The 22977-nt window shown below is 27.2% G+C and overlaps 4 protein-coding genes across 9 annotated transcripts; 2 read left to right on the top strand and 2 right to left on the bottom strand.

The window, feature by feature from the left end:
- Positions 1-1264: 1264 nt before the first annotated feature.
- Positions 1265-5876, bottom strand: LOC126842832 (ran-binding protein 3). Of its 2 annotated transcripts, none has more exons than XM_050580013.1 (7): positions 5700-5876; positions 5350-5427; positions 4756-4842; positions 4112-4276; positions 3133-3467; positions 2163-2465; positions 1265-2070 (listed from the first exon to the last, which is right to left on the bottom strand). In XM_050580013.1, the coding sequence occupies exons 2-7, from the start codon at positions 5372-5374 to the stop codon at positions 1852-1854; spliced, it is 1134 nt and encodes a 377-aa protein (XP_050435970.1). In that variant the 5' UTR covers positions 5375-5427; positions 5700-5876; the 3' UTR covers positions 1265-1851. The 2 variants fall into 2 exon arrangements, with proteins under 2 accessions (XP_050435970.1, XP_050435971.1); XM_050580014.1 differs by having other exon boundaries at positions 4112-4273; positions 5700-5875.
- A 432-nt stretch (positions 5877-6308) lies between these two features.
- Positions 6309-9944, top strand: LOC126843140 (ran GTPase-activating protein 1). Its single transcript, XM_050580493.1, has 2 exons — positions 6309-6432; positions 8233-9944. The coding sequence occupies exon 2, from the start codon at positions 8308-8310 to the stop codon at positions 9835-9837; it is 1530 nt and encodes a 509-aa protein (XP_050436450.1). The 5' UTR covers positions 6309-6432; positions 8233-8307; the 3' UTR covers positions 9838-9944.
- On the top strand, positions 6309-15319 carry LOC126843138 (heat shock 70 kDa protein cognate 5). Its single transcript, XM_050580491.1, has 2 exons — positions 6309-6432; positions 12928-15319. Exon 2 carries the CDS (start codon positions 12962-12964, stop codon positions 15011-15013), a length of 2052 nt encoding a protein of 683 aa, XP_050436448.1. The 5' UTR covers positions 6309-6432; positions 12928-12961; the 3' UTR covers positions 15014-15319.
- Positions 15320-16586: 1267 nt separating this feature from the next.
- Positions 16587-21093, bottom strand: LOC126843141 (uncharacterized). 5 transcript variants are annotated; one of them, XM_050580499.1, is made up of 6 exons: positions 20955-21093; positions 18338-18449; positions 17721-18242; positions 17567-17664; positions 17248-17480; positions 16587-16717 (listed from the first exon to the last, which is right to left on the bottom strand). In XM_050580499.1, the coding sequence occupies exons 1-6, from the start codon at positions 20978-20980 to the stop codon at positions 16608-16610; spliced, it is 1101 nt and encodes a 366-aa protein (XP_050436456.1). In that variant the 5' UTR covers positions 20981-21093; the 3' UTR covers positions 16587-16607. The 5 variants fall into 5 exon arrangements, with proteins under 5 accessions (XP_050436456.1, XP_050436453.1, XP_050436451.1 ...); XM_050580496.1 differs by having other exon boundaries at positions 18338-18789; XM_050580494.1 differs by having other exon boundaries at positions 18338-18903.
- Between the last annotated feature and the right edge of the window lie 1884 nt (positions 21094-22977).

Consider the following 22977-nt stretch of genomic DNA (forward strand, 5'->3'; position numbering starts at 1 on the left):
TTATAAGTTTTGACACAAAATTGTAAAAAAATAAGACACGACTGAAAAAGCCTTTAGTATTAAAACTCACAGAATGCAATGGAACTTGTTAGTTTTGATTCTAATGACCATTTGCATGACTAAATCTAACCTGCTCTCAAACAAACTGACATCAGATTCGGATTCGCAATCACTAATCCAAAAGACAGTTTTTACAAATAATTTTCCCATTTTTTGAATCATGATAGTTTTGATTACACTCTACTCAATTATCCTTAATTATAATTAAACCACTGACCTCAGAATCACATAAACTGTCAAGAAAGGGGGAGGGCTCATCATTCAGTCATTAATTTGACTTTTCTCAGTTCAGAGATTCCTAACAAGTGTTCAAAATAACATTTTGACGCGGTACGTCTTTGACCAATGTAGCGTGTGAAATTACGATATGGTTAAATCACAAAAAAAAATAGAGATGTTATTATTTAACTTTTAGAATTGAATTTGCATGTATATATGGAATGTATACGGTAGATAATCTTCTATATTTTTTCAAAAAGGTATTTTTTTGTTTCAATTCCTTTTTCACAATTGCACTGTGGTCTGTGCACATTATATTATCTGTCCAAAAATCGAAAATTAGTGTTCGTGTATGAAGTATAATACGAGATGTCAAGGACGGTTTTTTTTGTTTAATTTTTTTTTATCCCAACCGCGACGGCGGTTCTAATGAACATATATTTTTCTTCGAATGCGAAGTATTCGCGCGCGCCAACTAGTAATGATATTAATATTATAATAATTATTATACTTCGTTTTAATATAAAAACAAAATGAGTGTTGAAAAATTCAGATAAAAACTAGACAAGCGCTTTATATTAATGTTAGAAAAACAGGTTTAAATACGTAATACTTAAGTCAAATCGAATATAATGATACCAATTGTCATTTTAAAAAGTGTCTTGTCTGGTTTTTTCCCGGTACTCTTCACTTGTGATAATTACCACAAGCAACTAACACAACTAACATTGTATAAGGGTTATTTAAATGTAGATTTTTGAATACTTAGGCAAAATATACTTTTCTAAAAATCATAAATTACAACTAAAGAAACGAGCAACATTCTTTCTTCAGAATATTATTTATTGTAACCAAAATTAATAATATTATGAGAGTACTTTATTATTATTATTTATTGAAAAGTTATATACAGGTATTAAGAACGATGCCTTTTAAGTGTCAGGAGGTACTGAATATGGTTTTTACAATGACAATAGTCAGTCAATATAAAATAACAATTTTAATTCATGCTCCTAAATTCTTACATCATTATATACACTACACATTAAAATCTAGTTGTCATAGTAATAATAATACATAACAACTGGTGAGTATAAACTATACTCAGTTATTTTCACTCTGAAAATATTACAATTAGGAACATAGGAGACATTAATTCTATCCATAGTTGCATACAAAGTATAAGTATTAATACTTAAATTAAAATGCACAATCTTTACTATTATTCTGAGTTTTAACGATTTATGATAAATAATGTTATGCAAAACATTTTTTTTTTAATGAGATAAATATAAAATTGAAAGTAAAATAGATTTATGAATCTGAATAGCTTTTTCTTCAAAAATAAAACTTGAGCACATTAAGGGGGAAGTATATTTTTGATTCATGCATGTCATCATATAAATTTAATTTTATTTAAAATTTCTTTTCAGCATTCAATAACTTAAAAATACAAAATACTTTTTACGTAAAAAAATGAATAAAATTGTTTTCATCAAAAAATTTAATTTTTCTATCAAAATATCTGATAAAAAAAAAATTAATAACAGTAAATTAGATCATTTTAATTTTCTAATCTAATTTATTTTCATTTTTCTTTTCATCGGTTAAAATATTATTTTTTTTATCAGCTTCTTTATGTCTCTCAATTCGTGTTTGTAAAATATTTACAAATTCATTCATATTTTTTGCAGGACCCAGAACAAGGAATACTTTAATTGAATCTTCTTCGAATGCAGTCAATCGCACATTTTTTTCACTTACTCTTTCTACTTTCATATCTGCCCAGATCTATATACAAACATAAAAAAAAAACAATGAACTAATTAAGATAGTCTTAACAATATTATGAAATAGTACACAGTAACTGATGTAATAATTACTTTTGTGTTTAATATGACTTTCAAATTTCCATTATTGCGCATAACTACTCTAGACGACTGTCCTCCATCCATGTCATTTACACGAAGTTGTCCACGGCCTTTTTCAACCCAATTGGATTTGGAATTGTCATACATATATAATTTACACACATTTAGTTGAAATACATTTACATCATTTTCTTCTCCCGTCATGCAGTCTACTTCTTCATATTTTCGTTTTGCTGCACGTGATTCTTCATATTCTTTGGCAGCTTCCATTAATCGTCTTTTAGAATCTTCCGCAGATTCATCTATTTTACCATTCTAAAAACGAAAAATTTGTTTATATCATGATTACATTATATTTTTAATACCTTATACTTATAAACACAGAAACGCAAAATAATATATAGTTTTTCATGGTTTATATAATTAATATACGTATAAATATTTATTTTCATATATTTTGACACACACATTTCAAACCAAAAATCCATAGATGTTGTGATATTGAAATTAGAACTTTATATAATGTAACATAATTCGTTTGCTATTTAATGTTTTTGAATAATAAAAATTGTTAGAAAATAAAGGTTAATGTGATGAGTGCTGCCATGTTTGTTAAGTACAATAGCGCAAAGCTGCGGCAAAATATACAAAGAACATTTATCAACTCCATGTTAAACCCAGACAAAGAGCCCCTACAACAGTTGTCAGCTACCCTTCGGTCTCCACTCATTATGTTAGTTAAAATATTATATAGAATGTTTGTTTTAAATTTATATAAGGACAATTAGTTTATTCAGTTATCTTATTAGTTTTCCCTCCATACACATCCATTTTGTAAAAAAAAACAAAAATTATAAGAGTCAAACAGATTTTGGGTTTGAGTTAACTGTATTCAAATGAATTTAATCTGACTAAAATTTAAAATAAAAAAAATGAATGCAGAACACAGTGTAATTAATGATTTTTAATATTATGATTATACCTCTCCATTGTCCTCATTTTTAACATTTCCAAATGTTGGAGAAATAACACAGGAAGATGAAACCTCAGCTTCTTGAGTATCATTTGTATTTTTTTCATCTTCTGATGTTGAATCAGCCTCTTTATTTAATTCGACACGTTCATGTAGATTTTGGCCAAATACAAAACCACTAGCTAAAGATAGTTCTTTTGGTTTATGAGTAACACTCTTTTGCACAACTGCACCAAATACAACTGGTGGAGATTTAACAGGCATTTCTGCTTTAGGCAGTGATGATTCTGATTCAGACTCAGGTTCATTTGGAACTTGGTTATCTGTTGAACTAGAAGGTTTTGCTATAACAAGATCCAATAAAAATATTTAAGTTATAATTTATTTTCTATTAATTCAATTTTATAAAAGTGGAATATTTATATGCCAAAAATCAAGAAATTAGTAAAAAAAATATGCGAGGCAAAATGGAAAAAGGTAACTTTTGTCGCAAAAAACAAGTTTTGAGTTGTTGGTTATTCCAAATTCTGCACTAAATTCTATAACAATAGGTGGCAGGCGGTAGTGACTAACAGCCTCCGCCGCAATAGCCTATTAACAATCACGCGAAAATATGCAAATTTCATGTTTCTATAATATTGGAACGAGAGGAGTCCACCAATTTTTTACTTCAGATTTGTTATAAGCGTAAAAAATACTATAAGATAGTAAAAAATAAAAATGCAAAAAAAAAAGGGTGTCCGGTAAAGTGCATTTATGCCGGTTTTTTTAAGAAATATGCTTTGAAGTTTTGAAATATTGCCAACTCTGTATTTTACATACTTATGGAATAAAACGGACCGAAAATCAAAATAAAGTGCAGCTAACATATTTTTTTTTCTCAAATATGTTTCCAACCCTGATTGATGTTTTAGCCTCTTCTGCGATTTGGATTCTTGCAACAAAAAGTCCCTTTCCGCCTCACATATTATAATAAATTGTTACTTACGAGTGGATATTGAAGAGTTCAAACTTAAACGTGATGGATTTAACGAAAATGACTTAGAAGGTCTAGGAGTATCTGGTTTTCTTAGATTTAAATCAAATCTAAATGATGACGAAGATGGTAATAATGATGGCCGTAAAAACATTGGACTGCTTGATTGATTTTCTGCTGAAAATCAAAATCAAAATGATCAAAATTCTAACACCCAATAATACTATTTGCTTTCGCTTAACCCAATGTAGCACATATTTAAAAGGATTAGTCTATTTATATACACCAGTAGCATAACTACCGTGGGTGCAGAGGGCGCATGATATTTTAGGACATTTTTGTACTGTTTACTATACATGTTAACGTGTAATATAGAGTGCAAAAAAATGTCTTGCTCCTGGGCTCTTTAGCCATTAGTTACGCTATATACACTTTGACCCAATTCTTCAATCTAATACTATTATTTGAATGTAATTAAAATTACATTGTTCTTATTTAACACACAGAAACTTAAACTTCTTTTATATTAGCTGTTATTTTGAAAAAAAGGATATTTTTTATTATTATACAGAACTAAATATTGAGCTTTTTATTAGAAAATCTTATACATTACTCAAGTATGTTTACATTGTTAGTATAAACGAAAATTTCCTTACCAGTCTTACTTTGATACCTAGGTATTGATGTGGAAGGTTTTGTTCTTTCGGGTGTTTCATGATCATTGGTATTGGTAAGAAGATTCTCTGAAAATATAATTTTTTTTATATTTATGATTATTATGTTATAAGGTAATAAAATATACATATAAATTACACAGCACTCTTCAAAAAATACATACTTCTAGACATTTCAAAATGAATTCATAATAATATTCTTTAATAAAATATATGTATTTATGTATTATAATTAACAAATATTAATTATGTCAAATAACAATTCCTGTCACCAGATTATGGAATTATAGTTTAAGGTATATTTCAATTTCAAAAAATTACTACAGTATTATTATTTAATACAAATGATTTAAAAAAGAAATTATTATCATACTAATGTGTTAAATAAAAAACTACATTTACATAAATAATCATATTGTAAATGTTTAATTTATTAAAAAATTTTGCTGTAAACATAAAACCTTAGAAACAACGTCTGTTGGTGTATTATGGAGCCTCTCTGTACATCCATATATTATTAAACTTCACATAGGTACAAGGGAAAAATTATAAGTAAAAATTTCTTAAACTAATTACCTTTAACTTTTACTTGTTCAGTCATTGTTAACTTGCGAATGATTTTTCCAAAAGGCAATGTTTTTTTGGTTAAAATACCTAACATATTAAACAGAAAATTAAAAATAAAAATATTACTAATATAAGCCATTAGGTATATTCATTTTTTATAAACACTAAAATACCATAAAATGCAAATTGTGTTAATTATGAAACAAAAACTTCAATATTAAAAAATTACATCTAAAGTAAATTGTTATTATAAAAGTTTTATCAACAAATGGAAGGCAACTTTCACAATTATTATTGTATGACAGCTGTGTATGATAGATATTTAAACAAATTATAAAATAAAATAATTCACCATTCACCTAATATAAATTTATTAATTCAGCATTAACGATACAATATGTATTCAATAGATATCATCCAATTAAATTAGTTACGATATTATATCGAAATTCAAAATATTAAAAAATAGGATTAAACAAATTTTACTTTGAAGTATCACTGGTATATTATGGTGTCAATGTAAAATGTAAATTGTAAAAAAAAAATAATAATTGCTGATCACTGGAGAGTGGAAACTAATCAAATAATCGGCATAGACAGTGTGACATCAAAAGAAAAACAATTTTGTAAAAAAAATTATTTTGTGAATTAAATTTTCAATGAAATTTTATTTCAAATATGATTGAACTAGTTTAACTATTTAACTAACATTTAAAATAAGAATTCATATAGTGTCGAAATTTAATAAAACATGACTTATTATATTTATTATTTTATAAATTATAGCTGATCTATTAGGATTTATGTTAGTTTTTATTCTTTGTTTTTGGCTGCACTGATTTTCGTTCCTTACTACAGAAACATTAAATTGCACCACTTGGGCAACATTAACAAATTCACTATTACCACAACAGCTCTTAAAATCATAGTACCATCATTTTCGCCAAGTCGCGCTGAACGTGTGGACTATACTCGTTGACGAATTATTAACAGCGTTTTTTCGAGAATATTCTACCATTTCCTGAATAACATACGAATTTGTATTTTACAGTCAAGCCGCAAGCGATTGATTTCCTGAATTAAATTAAAAAGGTAAATTACACATTATTAGTTTACTATTACTAGTTTTATTTTAGAAGCGTCAATAATCTATATCCGTTAGGTCTTCGAGTGTTAAAGGTAGAATCGTTCATATTGGCGAACCAATATTTTTTATCGTTATTTTTTCGCAATTGGTAAATAATTTAAATCTGTAATTCTTGTTGTTAATAGTACGTTATGTTATAAGTATTTACTAATATATTCTTGCACGGGGTTTAGAACCGGCTCATAAGGAGTAACCATGCGTTCTCCCCACCAATTCGGCAAAATTAATACATTTTATTAAGCGAAAATATGTATATATTTTATTCGTGTTACAAGATGCTGCAATTAATTATTCGTTCTATTATAATGTCCTGTAGACTATATCCTTGGGTTCCCATGTGATGATTATCACCCTAAATATTGAGGTTAGGTTTAAGTAATTTTATTTTCAAACCGCTTTTTGCTTGTTGTAATAGGTAGATACAAATTAAATTAATAGTTGGTACGATCAACTATTGTGCTACAGTTTCACTAAAATTTAAATCACGAGTTATCATTACTCCTGATATTATAACATTATATGTTACATAGGTTTCAAATATTTTAATAGTTTTAAAAATTAATGTTTCATCAATTTATTAACCCTTATGTGCATACTTATTTAACCTTTATATGAACAATGTGGTAGAGTGCCACAGCGTACACTTAAGGTTAAAAATTTTGTTACCAGAGAAGTTTTTTTATTTATTTGGAATCTGTGTACTATTTTTTGCTGAATATGAGTATCTGATTTGGAAAATTACATATCTATCTCTTTCTTTTCATTAGTCTTTCCTTGTTTTTTTTTTTTAATGGTTTTAAATTTAATAATATAAAAATGTATTAATACTATATCAGCCAGATACTAATTAAAAATATAACTGCTGGACTTATCAATTTAGGTTATGTTAATAAGAGTAGATCCAACAAATACTAATGTTTAAAGTACCTATTAAAAAAAATAAAAATTGATATAATTAAAAACAAATTATTATGTGGTTTTATGTGTTAATTTTCTTAAAATAAATTGTTATTTCTATTTAAGTAATCTAGATTCAGTAAAAAAATATTTTTTTTTTATTCTTAATGTGAGTTGCATTTAAAAAATAAATTTTTATATAATATTTCGATAGAAGTTTAATTTGTCTAACTCAATTATAAATCATTTGTATAAACGTCTTCTTAATAATTACAAAATAAGTTTTTATTTGTATATTATTTATTATAAGTCATTACTTATTAAAATAAAAACTGATGATAAAACATAATAATGTTGCAAAAACATCAGTGAATAATTAAAATAAAAAAGAAAGAATTTGCTTTATGGTGAACACACAAATTTGTATTTCTATAATTTGTTTACCAATTTTAAAAATATTACTGAAAAAAAAAATCATTTTGATGAAAGATATTTGAGTATCATACTTATCTAATTAAAATTGCCTGCTAATTTTATGTAACTTTTATATCCTTGTTTTATACGAGTATAATTGTATATTTCATTATTCATGTATTTAATTTTTTAGTTAAACATACTACTTTTACAATAGGTTATTGTTATTCAATAGTACAGCATTACATTTTCTTGATGGACTGTCTGCTTGCATTTCAATTTTTAACTTTATGGTTTATGGTTATCCTTGAATTAAAATTACTTTTTATCACATCTAGTTTTAATTAGATAAAATAGTTGGCTTTTTGAGTAGGAATTTTGTATATCTTATTATCATATTCAAGCGACCGACTTAGGACATTGGTACGTTTCAGATGAAATAAACACTTCGATCAAAATCATACATTCACGCATATCTGTTTGTTTTATATAACAAAATTGGTATAACGATGGAAGACAAAGGCCTAAGTTTTGCTGACCAATCCCTTGCTCTCAATTCTGCAGAAGATGCCAAAACTATAGTGACCGCAATTGAGAAATGTCCATGCTTGGTCTACTTCAACCTCCAGGGAAATACACTAGGAGTAGAAGCATCAAAAGAAATTGGTAGAGCTCTCGGTAAACACGGTTCCCATCTTAAACGTGCTCTATGGCAAGACATGTTCACTGGGCGCCTTAAATCTGAAATTCCTATTGTTTTAGAGCATTTATCAACTGGTTTATTAGCAGCTAATGTGCATTTATCTGAGCTCGATCTGAGTAATAATGCATTTGGGCCCATTGGAATGGAAGGTTTAGTTAAACTTCTAAATTCACCTGTATGCTATGAATTACAAACTTTGCGTTTAATGAATAATGGATTAGGTATTGGTGGTGCTAAAATGTTAGCAAAAGCATTGATAGACAATTACACAGCGAGTAGTGCAGCTGGTTCTCCTTTTAAACTTAAAGTACTTGTGGCAGGAAGAAATCGTCTTGAAAATGATGGTATCATTGCATTATCACGTTTTTTCAGTCTTGTAAAGACAATGGAAGAAATAACTATTCCTCAAAATGGGATTTATTGTAAAGGCATATTAGCACTTTCTAGTAGCTTATTAGATAACCCAAATTTAAAAGTGCTCGATGTTCAAGATAACTTACTCACTCCCCTTGGAGCTGAAGCATTAGCCAAAGTTCTACCTAAGCTAAAAAATCTAAAACGTCTAAATATTGCTGATTGTTTAATAAAGTCAAGAGGTGCCCTGGCAATAGCAGAAGCATTATATATTCATGAATCTCTAGAAGTTTTGGATGCTAGCTATAATGAAATCAATGGAGAAAGTGGTTTAAAACTGACTAACTCTGTGTGTAATAAAATTAGCTTGAAAGAATATAATGTAAATGGTAACAGATTTGGTGATGAAAATATTGAGGAAATATCAAATATGTTAAAAGTATCTGACAAAGATGAAACCCTTGGTTCTTTTAGTGGTGATGAAGGTGAATGCAGTTCTGATGAAGATGATGATAATGAAGAAGCCGAAGAAGAAGAAGAAGGAAGTATGTCTGATGAAGATACTTCTGTAACTGATAAGAATGAAATTGATAAAACAGCAGTTCTTATTAGTGGTATAAAAGTTGGAGATTTTAAAGTATCTGATAAGTCGTCTGAAATATCGGATATGAATGTATTTGTCGATCAAATTATGGATATTGCTGGAAAATATATAGATGACCAAGAAACTTTAAACAAATGTTTTGAGCTTTACAAGAAAGCATACTCAAATGCTACTAAGAACATGAAATTTCTTGAACTCACAAATATGTTGTTAGTTAAACATGGTTTGATTAAAAGTGAAGACAAGCACTACCAACTTAGAAAAGATGTTGGTAGATGTTTAGAAGTATTGAAACAAGCTGTTGAAAGTAAAACTGTTATTCCAGAACCATCTCAATGTGTTTTAAACTTTATGCTAAAGAAAAAGTACACCGTCTAAATATATTAATTGTTATTATAATTACACTTTCCATACAATAGTATGTCAATAATTGTGTATTGATTGCACAGTTAAAAAAAAAACTTACTACTAATATATATATATATTTTTTTTTTATTGTAAAAATTAAGAATTTATCAAATTTTATTAAGTTTTTTATGTAAATTTATGTTTCGACTTATTTACTATTATAAGACTCATTTTTCTTTCATACACAAGTTCTTAATAATTATTTAAGTTCATCCTAGCGAAATTTCTTGGTTCTCAAATTCTTTAAAGATTTACAAGTCTCTTCCCCTTACAAGAATCCTTGGGATAAGTTACCTCAAACATACCATCGTCCATGGCAGCAAATACGATTATCTGCATGTCTATTTTAATATTTACAAGCCAAATTAAACTATTTGGCAGTTAATTTCTTATAAAAAAAACTTTTTTTAATATTCATAAAGTGTGGTCTGGTAGACAAATGTAAAAATTACATCCTCTGCATGCTGTCTTATAATTGAACATTATTACATCATGCCTTTTAATTTTCCTAAGGTTTCATTGCCTTCATAGCTAGTTATTATATTTTTAAAGTGGTATTAAAAAAAAAAAAAAATTATATTTTCTATTATTTCTTACATTAACCTAACTCCCGTTCTATAACAGTTCAACAGTATCAAACTATACTGATGATACAATAAAAATATAATTAAAAGTTTCTAGCTATTTCAACTAAATTTTATATATATTTCCAATGGAATTAAAAGCAAGTTTGGTTTGAGTGAAATTGTTAACTATTTCTATGAAAAGAAAAATATGCCTTTAGAGGCATGGTCAGAGTTATTGTAAATATTGTCTTTTTATTAGTATCCATTTTGGAATAACAAGTTAAAATTGTTCTTCAATAGTTAATCGATTTGTGTAGTAGGCAATTTTGCTCCAATTCTTATTACTGAGTAAGATGTGATGCAATTTATACCTTCAAATTTCAGTTTTGTTACTTTTGGAAATGACTAAATTCACTGTAAATACACAGAGGATGATTAAAAAACTACCTTTGTTTAGGCCTAAAAGTGAGCATATAAGGTGAAAAAATAAATAAGAAAATATTGTAACTGGTTTAATGGGTACAAACATTTATGCTCATTATCATTACCATTGTATAAAAATATTTATTATATTATATAATATATATATTTATACTTTACACGCCATCTAAAATATACAATCTTAGAACTTGCCAATCAATGTTATACTGTGTTATTTTTATTGCAGATACGATAATCGAGTTTATTTTGATCTGCTATCAAATATGTTATATTAAACTACATAAAACAAAATTTTAACAGTAATGCTTAAAAAAAAATATATTTTTATATAAATGACCCATAACACACATTATGTTATATTTTAATTACATAATTAAATGTATGATTAAAAAATTGTTTATAGCACTTACGAAAATTTCAAATTTAAGTATAAAATATCTCTTACAATATTTAAGCAATTTTCAACATACAGTGTCATGAACATGGAACAAAACAAACACAATAATTATCCTAAATAATAAAGTTCCTTTAATAAAAAAAATGTTTGTATTAAACCAAATCTAAGTTAAGTGTTGTATATTTTATCGGTGTTCTATGGATTTTGTTAAACCATTTACATTCTATTTATGTATGTAGCTCTAGATATTTCAATAGGTTTATTGAGTATTACTTCCAAATAAGTTACTGTCTACTAACACGGAAAATATATAAAGTGTTAAATGTGCCAAATGGCAGTAAATGATGATACTGTTGGAATTACCGTTTGAAATAATTCATTGTTTATGATGAAAATCTCAACTGGCTGCTATATTTATCTGATATCTTTTAGCTTTTTGCTTTATTATAGTTAACATTATACTTTAAGTGCAATATCATTAAAATAAGTATTAAATCTGTGATGATACTGTTGGAATTACCGTTTGAAATAATTCATTATTTATGATGAAAATCTCAACTGGCTGCTATTACATCTGATATTATATACTTTTCTTTTTGATGCATTTAAAGTTGATTTTACTAGTAATATCTTAAATTTAAAAAACAAAAAGTTGTGTTCTCCATATTTGATACTTAATTTTTTTCTGGAATTTATTAATTTGTTATATAGGTAAAGCATTAGTTAGAAATCGTTATAAACTAAATGATGATACTGTTGGAATTACCGTTTGAAATAATTCATTATTTATGATGAAAATCTCAACTGGCTGCTATTACATCTGATATTATATACTTTTCTTTTTGATGCATTTAAAGTTGATTTTACTAGTAATATCTAAAATTTAAAAAACAAAAAGTTGTGTTCTCCATATTTGATACTTAATTTTTTTCTGGAATTTATTAATTTGTTATATAGGTAAAGCATTAGTTAGAAATCGTTATAAACTAAATGATGATACTGTTGGAATTACCGTTTGAAATAATTCATTATTTATGATGAAAATCTCAACTGGCTGCTATTACATCTGATATTATATACTTTTCTTTTTGATGCATTTAAAGTTGATTTTACTAGTAATATCTAAAATTTAAAAAACAAAAAGTTGTATTCTCCATATTTGATACTTAATTTTTTTCTGGAATTTATTAATTTGTTATATAGGTAAAGCATTAGTTAGAAATCGTTATAAACTAAATGATGATACTGTTGGAATTACCGTTTGAAATAATTCATTATTTATGATGAAAATCTCAACTGGCTGCTAAATTATCTGATTTTATATTTTGTGTTTGTTAATAGCTGTTATTTATCAACTTTTGTCGGTAACACTATTTATTGCTATTATAGAATTTTAAATATTTATATTTGTATTTTAATAGTATAGTTATTATACAAATTAGTCAATACTAATTTAGTAGTATGTATATTGAAACTTTTCTTTTATCTTAAGATCTCACAGAAATTTCTGTGTGCCAAGTTTATTATAATTAGTACTATTTATTTATTTATAGGTTTATTTATTTATATTACATATATTATGATACTAACGTAATAGTGTTATTGTTATTATTACTAAGCTTCATTTAATTCTTATTATTAATTGTTATTTTACAGGACTTAATCTACAGAAGTCTATATCTTCTTCACAATGTTGAGTGCTGCAAAGTATATAACTCAGCGGGCTGCTGAGCAGTCTTTTCTTATTAAGCCTGAATTCATTGCAAAATCGTCATGCCTCAGCCTGTTTCAATGTCGTTCTTCATCTTCTAAAGGTGTCCAAGGTCATGTCATTGGTATTGATCTTGGTACTACTAACTCATGTGTAGCTGTTATGGAAGGAAAAACGCCGAGAGTGATTGAAAACTCTGAAGGTTCCCGGACTACTCCATCAGTTGTGGCGTTCACCAAAGATGGTGAACGTTTAGTTGGCACCCCTGCCAAAAGGCAGGCTGTGACTAATACCCAAAATACATTTTATGCCACCAAACGACTCATAGGACGTCGGTATGAAGATCCAGAAATTAAAGAAGATATGAAAAATTTAACTTACAAAATTGTAAAAGCAACAAATGGTGATGCGTGGGTACAAGGTACTGATGGTAAAATGTATTCTCCCAGTCAAATTGGAGCGTTTGTATTAATGAAAATGAAAGAAACTGCAGATTCGTTTTTGGGAACAAATGTGAAAAATGCTGTTATCACTGTTCCTGCTTATTTCAATGATTCTCAAAGACAAGCGACCAAAGATGCTGGACAAATATCTGGACTTAATGTATTGCGTGTTATCAATGAGCCTACTGCTGCTGCTTTGGCATATGGCATGGAAAAGGACTCTGATAAACTGATTGCCGTTTATGATTTAGGTGGTGGTACTTTTGATGTTTCTATTTTAGAAATTCAAAAAGGTGTTTTTGAAGTTAAATCAACCAATGGAGACACGTTATTAGGCGGTGAAGATTTTGATAACTTGTTAGTTAATTATCTTGTATCTGAATTTAAAAAAGAACAAGGTGTGGATTTAAACTCGGATGTCATGGCTATGCAACGTGTTAAAGAAGCTGCTGAAAAAGCGAAAGTTGAATTGTCATCCTCTGTTCAGACAGATATCAATTTACCATATGTAACTGTTGATAGTTCAGGTCCAAAACATCTAAATATGAAATTAACTCGTGCTAAATTTGAATCATTAGTAGGAGATTTAATAAAAAGAACAGTAGGACCTTGTCAAAAAGCTGTGAAAGATGCAGCAATCAAAACATCTGACATTTCCGATGTATTATTAGTAGGAGGAATGACACGTATGCCAAAAGTTCAGGCTCTTGTACAGGAAATATTTGGTAAACAACCTAGTAAAGCAGTAAATCCAGATGAAGCAGTTGCTGTGGGTGCTGCGGTTCAAGGAGGAGTTCTCTCAGGATGTGTGACTGATGTATTATTACTCGACGTTACTCCGTTGTCCCTTGGTATTGAAACAATGGGTGGTGTCTTTACAAGTCTCATTTCACGAAACACTACAATTCCAACAAAAAAGAGTCAAGTTTTCTCAACAGCTGCTGATTCCCAGACACAAGTAGAAATTAAGGTATTCCAAGGAGAAAGAGCAATTGCTGCAGATAACAAACTTCTTGGTCAATTTTCTTTAGTTGGAATTCCACCAGCCCCAAGAGGTGTTCCACAGATAGAAGTTACATTCGATATTGATGCTAACGGTATTGTACATGTATCGGCACGTGACAAAGGAACTGGACGGGAACAACAAATATCTATTCAATCATCTGGTGGTTTGAGTAAAGACGAAATAGAAAACATGGTCAAAAATGCCGAACAGTATGCCCAGCAAGACAAAGTTAAAAGAGACCGTGTTGAAGCTTTAAATCAAGCTGATTCTATTGTTAATGATACTGAAAGTAAACTAGCAGAATACAAAGTGCATGTACCAGAAGAAGAGTCTACCAAAATAAATGAATTAATCAAAGAAGTAAGAGAAAAAATTGCACATGCACAGACGAATGCAGATAGTGATGCTGAAGAATTAAAAGCTAGTACTCAAAAACTTCAACAAGCTTCACTAAAATTATTTGAAGTAGCATACAAAAAGATGGCAGCTGAACGGGAACAAGGAAGTAGTAATGCTAGTCAAAGTCAGAGCGAAGATAATCAAACTGAACAGAAAGAAAAGGACAAAAAGGACAACAATTAGTAAAATCACAATTCCTCATAGTAGTAGTACCAATATTATGAACTTATTAATTTTTGTTTTTTATATGAGTTACAATGCATAGTATCTATGTAAATATTCTTTCTTTTTTTTTAATATTATTTATATGTATATAAACACGTTTATATTGGTTAGGAAAGTTATAAAATATAAAAAATAAATGTCTTATATATTTTTAATTATAAATGTTTAAACTGTAGTTGATTGATATCCTGTCTTTTCTTAATAGATTTTAATGTAATTTATGTCTGTAATATTATAAACATAAAGTATTAAGTTTTTATGCCATTTTTAAACTCCCTGAGTTTTTATATTTCATCATACTCTACCTATGCTAACGGTGTGTTTAATAATTATGTAGGCAACGCTAGTATTAATATGGATTTTTATTGTAGGCTGCAAAAAAAAAAAATACATTTTAAATGGTGTTCAAGAAACAAAATATTAGATGACATATTCAATTTAACACTTTATATGGAACAATAAAGTAGTATCGATAATAATCAATAGGTACAATAATAAAAAGTTGACATACAAAATTTATTATTTTTGTATCGTCGTCTTCCATCACAATTTTTAAAACATTACCTGCCAGAACTGTTCATTCTACAATTGATAACAAAAACAAAATAATGGGTAAGACGGGTTATGTTAAGTGTGTCTATATGAAAGTATTATTCATCTGGCTTTTTTTTTTTTAACTATTGAATATTTGTATGATATATATCATGTGTTATTTTATTATATACATATAATAGAATTTATGAAATAAAAAAATTTTCAAAAATTATACATAACACAAAAATAAAAGACTAATGTCTTTCTTATCAGTTTAAATGAAAAACAAAATTAGTGAGAATAATTATAGTTGCAGTAGGTACACCTTTATAATTTAGTTTATATTAAATTTAATTTTTCAAATTTGTTAAATTCTGATTTAGTTTTTTACAAGATAAATGTTGTATTTGTTTAATTTAACTTATATTAATAGGAAATATACACTATGAGTAATTTGGGGGAGAGCTTAGCTTAGTTACATCTATGTATGTATGAAATAACAAAGATAAGGTGTAGGTACCATAGCTTTTATTTTATTATTGTAACAAAAGTATAACAAATAACAATAATTTATTACTTTTAAACACAATACAATATTTTATTTTATGTAAAATATTTTGTTTTTATCTTAAAAATAAATACTGCATGACTTCTTGTACCTGTTTTCTGAAATCATTTTAAAGTACCTTAATAAATAAGTAGATTATCATATAACCTAATTTTTTTTACAAGATAGAAAAATTAATTAGTAGTTATATACAATACATAAACAATAAGTCTTAAAAAAAAGAAAAAAATCTTTATTTTTGAGAAATTGGTTGGACATTTTGAAGAAGTGAATAAAACGATAGGTAAAAAATTGAGATATTAAGGTGTATCAGCATAAAATAAAGCATGGGAGTTTTAGCCAAACAAATTAAAAAATAATTGTTTAATTAGAATACAGTAATAAAATGTTCTTGTTTAAAAGAGAACAAATTAATTAACATTCTTTTACCTTAGCTTTTAATAATAAATATTAAATGTTTTTTGTGAAATGGTCAGTCTTCAGGTTAGGTATAGCTTGGTGTCCTGGATCATATCCCAAATGTCTTAAACCATATCCTTTTAAAATTGATTCTAACTTATCTAAAAATATAAATAAGGTATTCAAACTAAATGTTTATTGGGAGATATTAGATTTTTCAAAAGATACTAACTCTAAATCCTTTTTTTTATAATTTTTTATGATCAAATTTTAGGTAAAAAAAATAGTATTTTTAAAATATTTTCAAACTTGTTTTAAATATAGTATAAAGGTATTGTCATGAAACTTTATGTTACATAAAAGTTATTTACAAAATACCTATGATTTAACTATGAGAAATATTTTTAAAACATTTATATAACATTTTTGAAACATTATATATCTTACCAAAACACCTTTATAACATGTATTTAAAATATGTTTGACGACATAATTTATTTGGAATAAATGGAAATTAGACAAAATAAATCTCTTACTATAATATTAGATAATATTTATACATATTAATGAAAGGAAAATATTAATTTTTATATTTTAAGACTACTTTATATCTACAAAAAAGCGAGAAGGTAAAGTAAGCCACCTAACAAGTAGGTAATTAGTTTCAAATAAAAATGAGACTTCAAGGTACCTGGAAAGTTTTTTGTCGCCTTATTTTCATTACTATATTGTTTTGCAATAGATCTTGTCTGAAATTCTAATACATTTGTTGATGAAATATTTACAGTCCACTTATATGGAAAATCGTCAATATCGTTCATCTTAAAATTTAAAACTGTAGAGTTAAAATAGTGTGGTGTATATGTCAATAAAGCTGACTCAACTCTTTCCTTTGATTTATTAGAATAAAATGGAAACCATCGGCTAAAATTCATAAACAGCAATCACAACCTTTACACTTATAAATTATAAGAGAAATTCTAAGTAAACGTTATTTTCAGACAGAATACCTTATAAATATTTGTACGTCGTGGATAGATACATACTCAGTGGGAGAATTTTTTATAGCTAAATATATAAGATGAAACCATTTGAAAGGAGGACAACCCTAAAAACATATTGTATTTATTAATGTTAATTGTATTGTTATTATTACATACTTACACGTGTTTGTATGTTTGAAGTATCAGTTGTAATATTTAATGTATCTGATTCATTTATTACATTATCACAAATCACGTTGTCAATATAAAAATATGAATTACTAATAATGGGCTCTTCAACATTTATATTGTTTTTCCCAAAAGAAGTAACATTAGGATTATATTGAAACTGTTTAGCTTTAATATGGACAAATGGTTTAGATCTAATTGCAGTAGGTAAAGTTTTATTTATTTTTGGACTGACAAACGTTATAGGTAAAGCTTGCTGAGGTGTTCTAAAATCTATATGTCTATTATTTCCATGGTCATTTTTCAGATAGTCTACATTATTTTTAAAACAAAATACTTTTTTAGCTTCTTTAAGTATTCTTTCTTTGTAATTCTCCTTTCTTGGTAGGGTTTTATAAAAATTATTTAGTGTTGATTGTTTTTTGGAAATCTCTGGTGCCTTAACATTAGTATTTGGTAAATAATAATAACTTATATTTTCTGTCATTAGAGATTTGTCTTTTGTTTTTTGCTCCTGTAAAAGAAAAATTCATTAGTATAAATAAAAACATTATTGTATTTGAGGTTGTTTAAGAAAATGTTTAAAATAGGGTCATAGTGACATCTTACATTCATAATAATTTCATATTTCTCTTGTTCCTTTTTTAAAAGATTGACTATCTGGCTTAAAGGGCTTTGCTCTGAAACATTGTCATAAACTGTAACATGGACATCTTCTTCACTAGAATAACCAGACATATTCAACCAATCAGGCAAAGAATCGCTATACTTATCATTTTCATGATTATTTATATTGATTAATGAGTTACAACTATTATTTAACATGTCTTGAGAAAATCTTTTTAGCCTTGGCAATAAATTTAATTTAGTTGACACTTTTTCTTCTGTGTTAAAGTAGTTGTGCTCTTGTATTACATAAGAACCATTTTTATTTCTTTTCATATTTTTATCGTCATCTAGTAAAGTTGATTTTCTTTTTCCCATAATTTTCTCAATATCTTTAGAAAGTCCATGAGATATACTGTTAAGTTCCTCTTCCATTACGTTCCAAGTAATTATTACTGAATTTCAACATATAGTCTTATTAAATGTATACTAGTAACATTTATATGCTTATTTAATAATTTATCAACTTAATTGAAGATTATTTTTAATCTGCTAAATAACATTAACTTCTGAAAAATAATTAGACAATTTTTTATTATTGCGAAATTAAATGTTTTTATAGTACACAATTATTTATAAAAAATTGAGGAATTTATATTAAAATAATAAGCATTGACACTTTCGTGAACTTTGTTATATTAAAGATTTTTAAATTCCAAAAATAGAGTACATATTACCAATAATATCTCGATATTGATTGGAATTTTTTTGTATAATATAAAAAAATACTTAATACCTAATAACTTGTAATTATTAATAATCACTATTTTATATATTATACTTCAAATAAGTCGCACCGTTGATTATATTATAATATAATTATATATTACAAAATTATAAAATCTTATATAAATATATAATAATATACCAATGGGTTGCCGTCTACGTATTTAAACCACTGAACTCTATATATATATATATATATATATATATATATATATATATAGAGTTCAGTGGTTTAAATACGTAGACGGCAACCCATTGGTATATTATTATATATTTATATAAGATTTATATATATATATATATATATATATAGAACGCGTATTGCTAATAGTCGGCTGCTAACTGCTTATAAAAATGTCAACTGATTGAAGGCTGCCATTTTGTGGACAGTTATTGTTTTGTCCATGTTATCATCACCTAACCTAACATTTTAATACGTATCATGGAAAAATGACGTAGCATTTTTACTTTCTATGAAATTAGTACACAAAATGACTGCTTCCTGGGTCTATCTGAATACGAGTTCCATATAATATATCATATTGAGTTCAGTGTTTTAAACGTATACTTAAAACTATGTCTGAACGCCATTTGAAGCTTGAGCAATGTTTCTATTATATTTCATTGTGATATAATCAGAGAATAAACCAGAAGGGAAACTTTAACAAAATGACATGGGTTGTTATTAGTCTCCGAAAGAGGTTAACTGCCATATTGTTTTCGCCGGAGTTAGATTATAACAGATATATAAGAAATGTATTATACTTATCTACGGAATGCGGACTATAATAGATGGACTATAGATAATTCCAGGAAAAATCATAATAATTGTAAGTAATCCGCAAACAAAATGTCTTGACACTTATCAGTCCTAGCCTAGATTTCCCTTCTGGTTATTCTGTGATATAATAATTATATTATACAATTATTATTTCCACGGTCAAAGGTTCCCAGTCACCCGTACAGTATTATTCTTTTAATGATATAACTCGGGTTATATCCTGGTAAAAAAAAAGGATGTTGGCATTAACAGTCATAACCTTAAAAACCGTTTACACGATGGCAGAAAATCGTCATAAATATATGCCACAACAGTACTATCTATAATTATACAGCTTGGCTAGATGGTGTGATATTATTGTCGCAGCTACTATCGAATGATTAACACGGCGACAGTTCCTACCGTGACATTAACAATCACCATTTACTGTCGACGTGTAAACGGGCCTTAAGTGGTTGTTATAATCTGGGAACCTATGACCATGAGAACTTATGACCGTATACCTATAATTAATATATTATATTATCTGTGATAAAAAATAATAATTGTGATAATTTATAAGCTTGAGAATTGACTTACTAGTATATTATGGCCGCCAAATAAGAAAAGCAAAAATTTAAAAACGGCTATTATAGGTTTATAATTATATACAATCTGTGAGCACACTATAAATCTCCCTGGACATCACATGGAAGATATTATATGATAATAATATATCTGATAACCTATGATAGTAGCTGATAGCAGCCTAATCTCTTAGTATAAAAAAGTATTGTTTAATGCTGTATTATAATTATTATCAACAACTGTGTAACATATTTCTTAGGAAATCAAAATTTAGTTTTTTTTTAAGTATACGTTGTATAATAAATTACATAAAAATTAAATTTAAGAGAGAAAATTATAGATGTTTATTACTAAATAATTATTAGTCTAAACATAAAAATGATGAGTCTAAGTGAATGATTATTAAAAAACTAAAAATTACCATCTGTTACCAGTGAACATGCCATTGCCATACCATTTTATATACTATTTTACCATTATACATACCATTTTAAATATGCAAAGTACAGCATTTAACAACACAATCACAATTAACAACACAACACATGCACCTTCTGACGTTAAACTGTAATGTTTCAGAACTTTCAGTAAAACAAATCGAGTGAAATAAATTCTTATCACTGTCAAAGAGTAAATAGTTACTTCTACCATGGTCGATAGTATAGATCAAACATAGATAAGAAAATTGATAACAAACTGTGTTAAACAGGTATAACAACTATACTTTCTTAAATAAACGTTAAGGGTATAACGAAATCACAATAATTACTTATTGAGTTTTCAATAAGTGATTGAACAACAAATAATAATTTTTAAAAACGGGAATTAAGTCTTACTCGATTTAAGTATGCGACTTACCCGTAACCAAATATAACTGATTAAATAGTAGGTCTAGCTGTTTCAATTGCTCTTGATTGACTACTGGTCAACACTGTAACTAAAATAACGTCTTTTTTTTATTCATAGCATCGATAAGTTTAAACTTTAGATCAATAACTAAATGTTTGTGCTTGTAACCTACCGATAAACGGAACGAAACATATAGCTATGCTTAAGCGTGTAAGCGGGTTGAATTTCTTACTAGGATCGAATGTTGTCATTTTATATTTATGTATGGTTATAATCATTAATCCAGTGGTAATAATTCATCTTTATTATACCAAAACATTAATGTCAAAGCTAAACTGTAATCAATAAAATGTAAAAACCTATACTCTATCGCATACAAGAGCGGTACTGCGCAAAATTCAAAACACGTCTCTCCTGGCTGCATAGGCGCATACAAGAGTAATGCGTTTCGGAATGAAGTATACAGCTTACCTTATATTATTTAAAATTATTATTTAATAATAAATAATAAATAATAAATAATAATAAATTAATTTCTACGACATATCTATAAATGTATAGATATTTTTTAAGTCGATGATAAAACTTATCAAAATCATAAACAAATATACCTACATATTATAATATCTGTAACAACTATGAATAATAAAATTATAAGTGTGTAAGTCGATTTCAGTAATTTTACAGGAGAACGATTTAAAACTTGAAAGAAACCATTTAAGTACCTCTAAAGTATTTATTAATATAAGAGGATCATAAAAAAATGTTTTAAATAAAATCCTAATTTATGGCAGCTGGTTAAAGTTTAAAACCGCTCCCCTGCATAATCACTGAAATCGCCTTACACACTTATTAACAATTGTTACAGATATTATGGTCCTCTATATAGGATTTATGTACAATTATACCAGTTTTTACAACAACTCCTAAACAACAGTCACAAGAGATGAACTTCTACAAAAAAAAACGCTTTGCATCGAAGCTAAAAATGAAGGGTGCTTAAGCACCGGAAATATTAAGACCTTCGCTCTGTACAACTTTACGTATGAGCATATAAACAATTAAAGAAAAATTAAAAAATATACAAGCGTACAAACAATTTTGGGGATGCTAAACACACCCTAGCTCCTCTCTCCAAATTGTGCTAATACTTTTATATTTGTGAAAGAAAAGAACATGATTAAGAAACATTACATCTAAAGGTTAGAAAATATAACATTTTATATATGTTTTAAATTATTTATATCGGAAGTATGGTTAAACATCGAAACTAATAAACTTATCTATACAGTATACTCTGTTCGCCGAAAGAATAATATGGTTGCGCAGAGACAAATACTAATTACTATCGTATACGCCTGCGCAGATAAGAGTAATGCGATTTTGTTGGTGCGCAACCATATTCTTTTGGCAAACGGAGTAAAGGTACTGTAGATTTATAAATTGATAGGACTATTAAGTGGGTTGGCACTAATAATATTGACCGACTATAAAAACATTAAAATAGGTGTATCGTATAGATGTGATTAGTAAACTAGCTAAAAATGTAAGAAAAATTAGTTTTGTGCTTTAAAAATATAAAAAGTTACATTTTTTATGTATATTGAAAAAATTAAAGTGTAAACATACAAAGATAGCTGACATTACTTTTAATGACTAA

Source organism: Adelges cooleyi, unplaced genomic scaffold (assembly GCF_023614345.1).
Source record: "Adelges cooleyi isolate 19-005CV unplaced genomic scaffold, UGA_ACOO_1.1 ACOO_flye_CR_arks_rails_tigmint_CR_PRNA_574, whole genome shotgun sequence".
Taxonomy (NCBI): domain Eukaryota; kingdom Metazoa; phylum Arthropoda; class Insecta; order Hemiptera; family Adelgidae; genus Adelges; species Adelges cooleyi.

Coding starts and splice junctions, on each gene's coding strand:
- LOC126842832 (XM_050580013.1), bottom strand. CDS start 5,374: ATGACTGAACAAGTAAAAGTTAAAG. Junction 4,843..5,349: donor TGAACAAGTAAAAGTTAAAG/GTAATTAGTTTA, acceptor TTATATTTTCAG/AGAATCTTCTTACCAATACC. Junction 2,071..2,162: donor AAGTCATATTAAACACAAAA/GTAATTATTACA, acceptor GTTTGTATATAG/ATCTGGGCAGATATGAAAGT.
- LOC126843140 (XM_050580493.1), top strand. CDS start 8,308: ATGGAAGACAAAGGCCTAAGTTTTGCTGACCAATCCCTTGCTCTCAAT.
- LOC126843138 (XM_050580491.1), top strand. CDS start 12,962: ATGTTGAGTGCTGCAAAGTATATAACTCAGCGGGCTGCTGAGCAGTCT.
- LOC126843141 (XM_050580496.1), bottom strand. CDS start 18,769: ATGGAAGAGGAACTTAACAGTATATCTCATGGACTTTCTAAAGATATT. Junction 18,243..18,337: donor AATATGAAATTATTATGAAT/GTAAGATGTCAC, acceptor TTTCTTTTACAG/GAGCAAAAAACAAAAGACAA. Junction 17,665..17,720: donor CTTCAAACATACAAACACGT/GTAAGTATGTAA, acceptor ATATGTTTTTAG/GGTTGTCCTCCTTTCAAATG.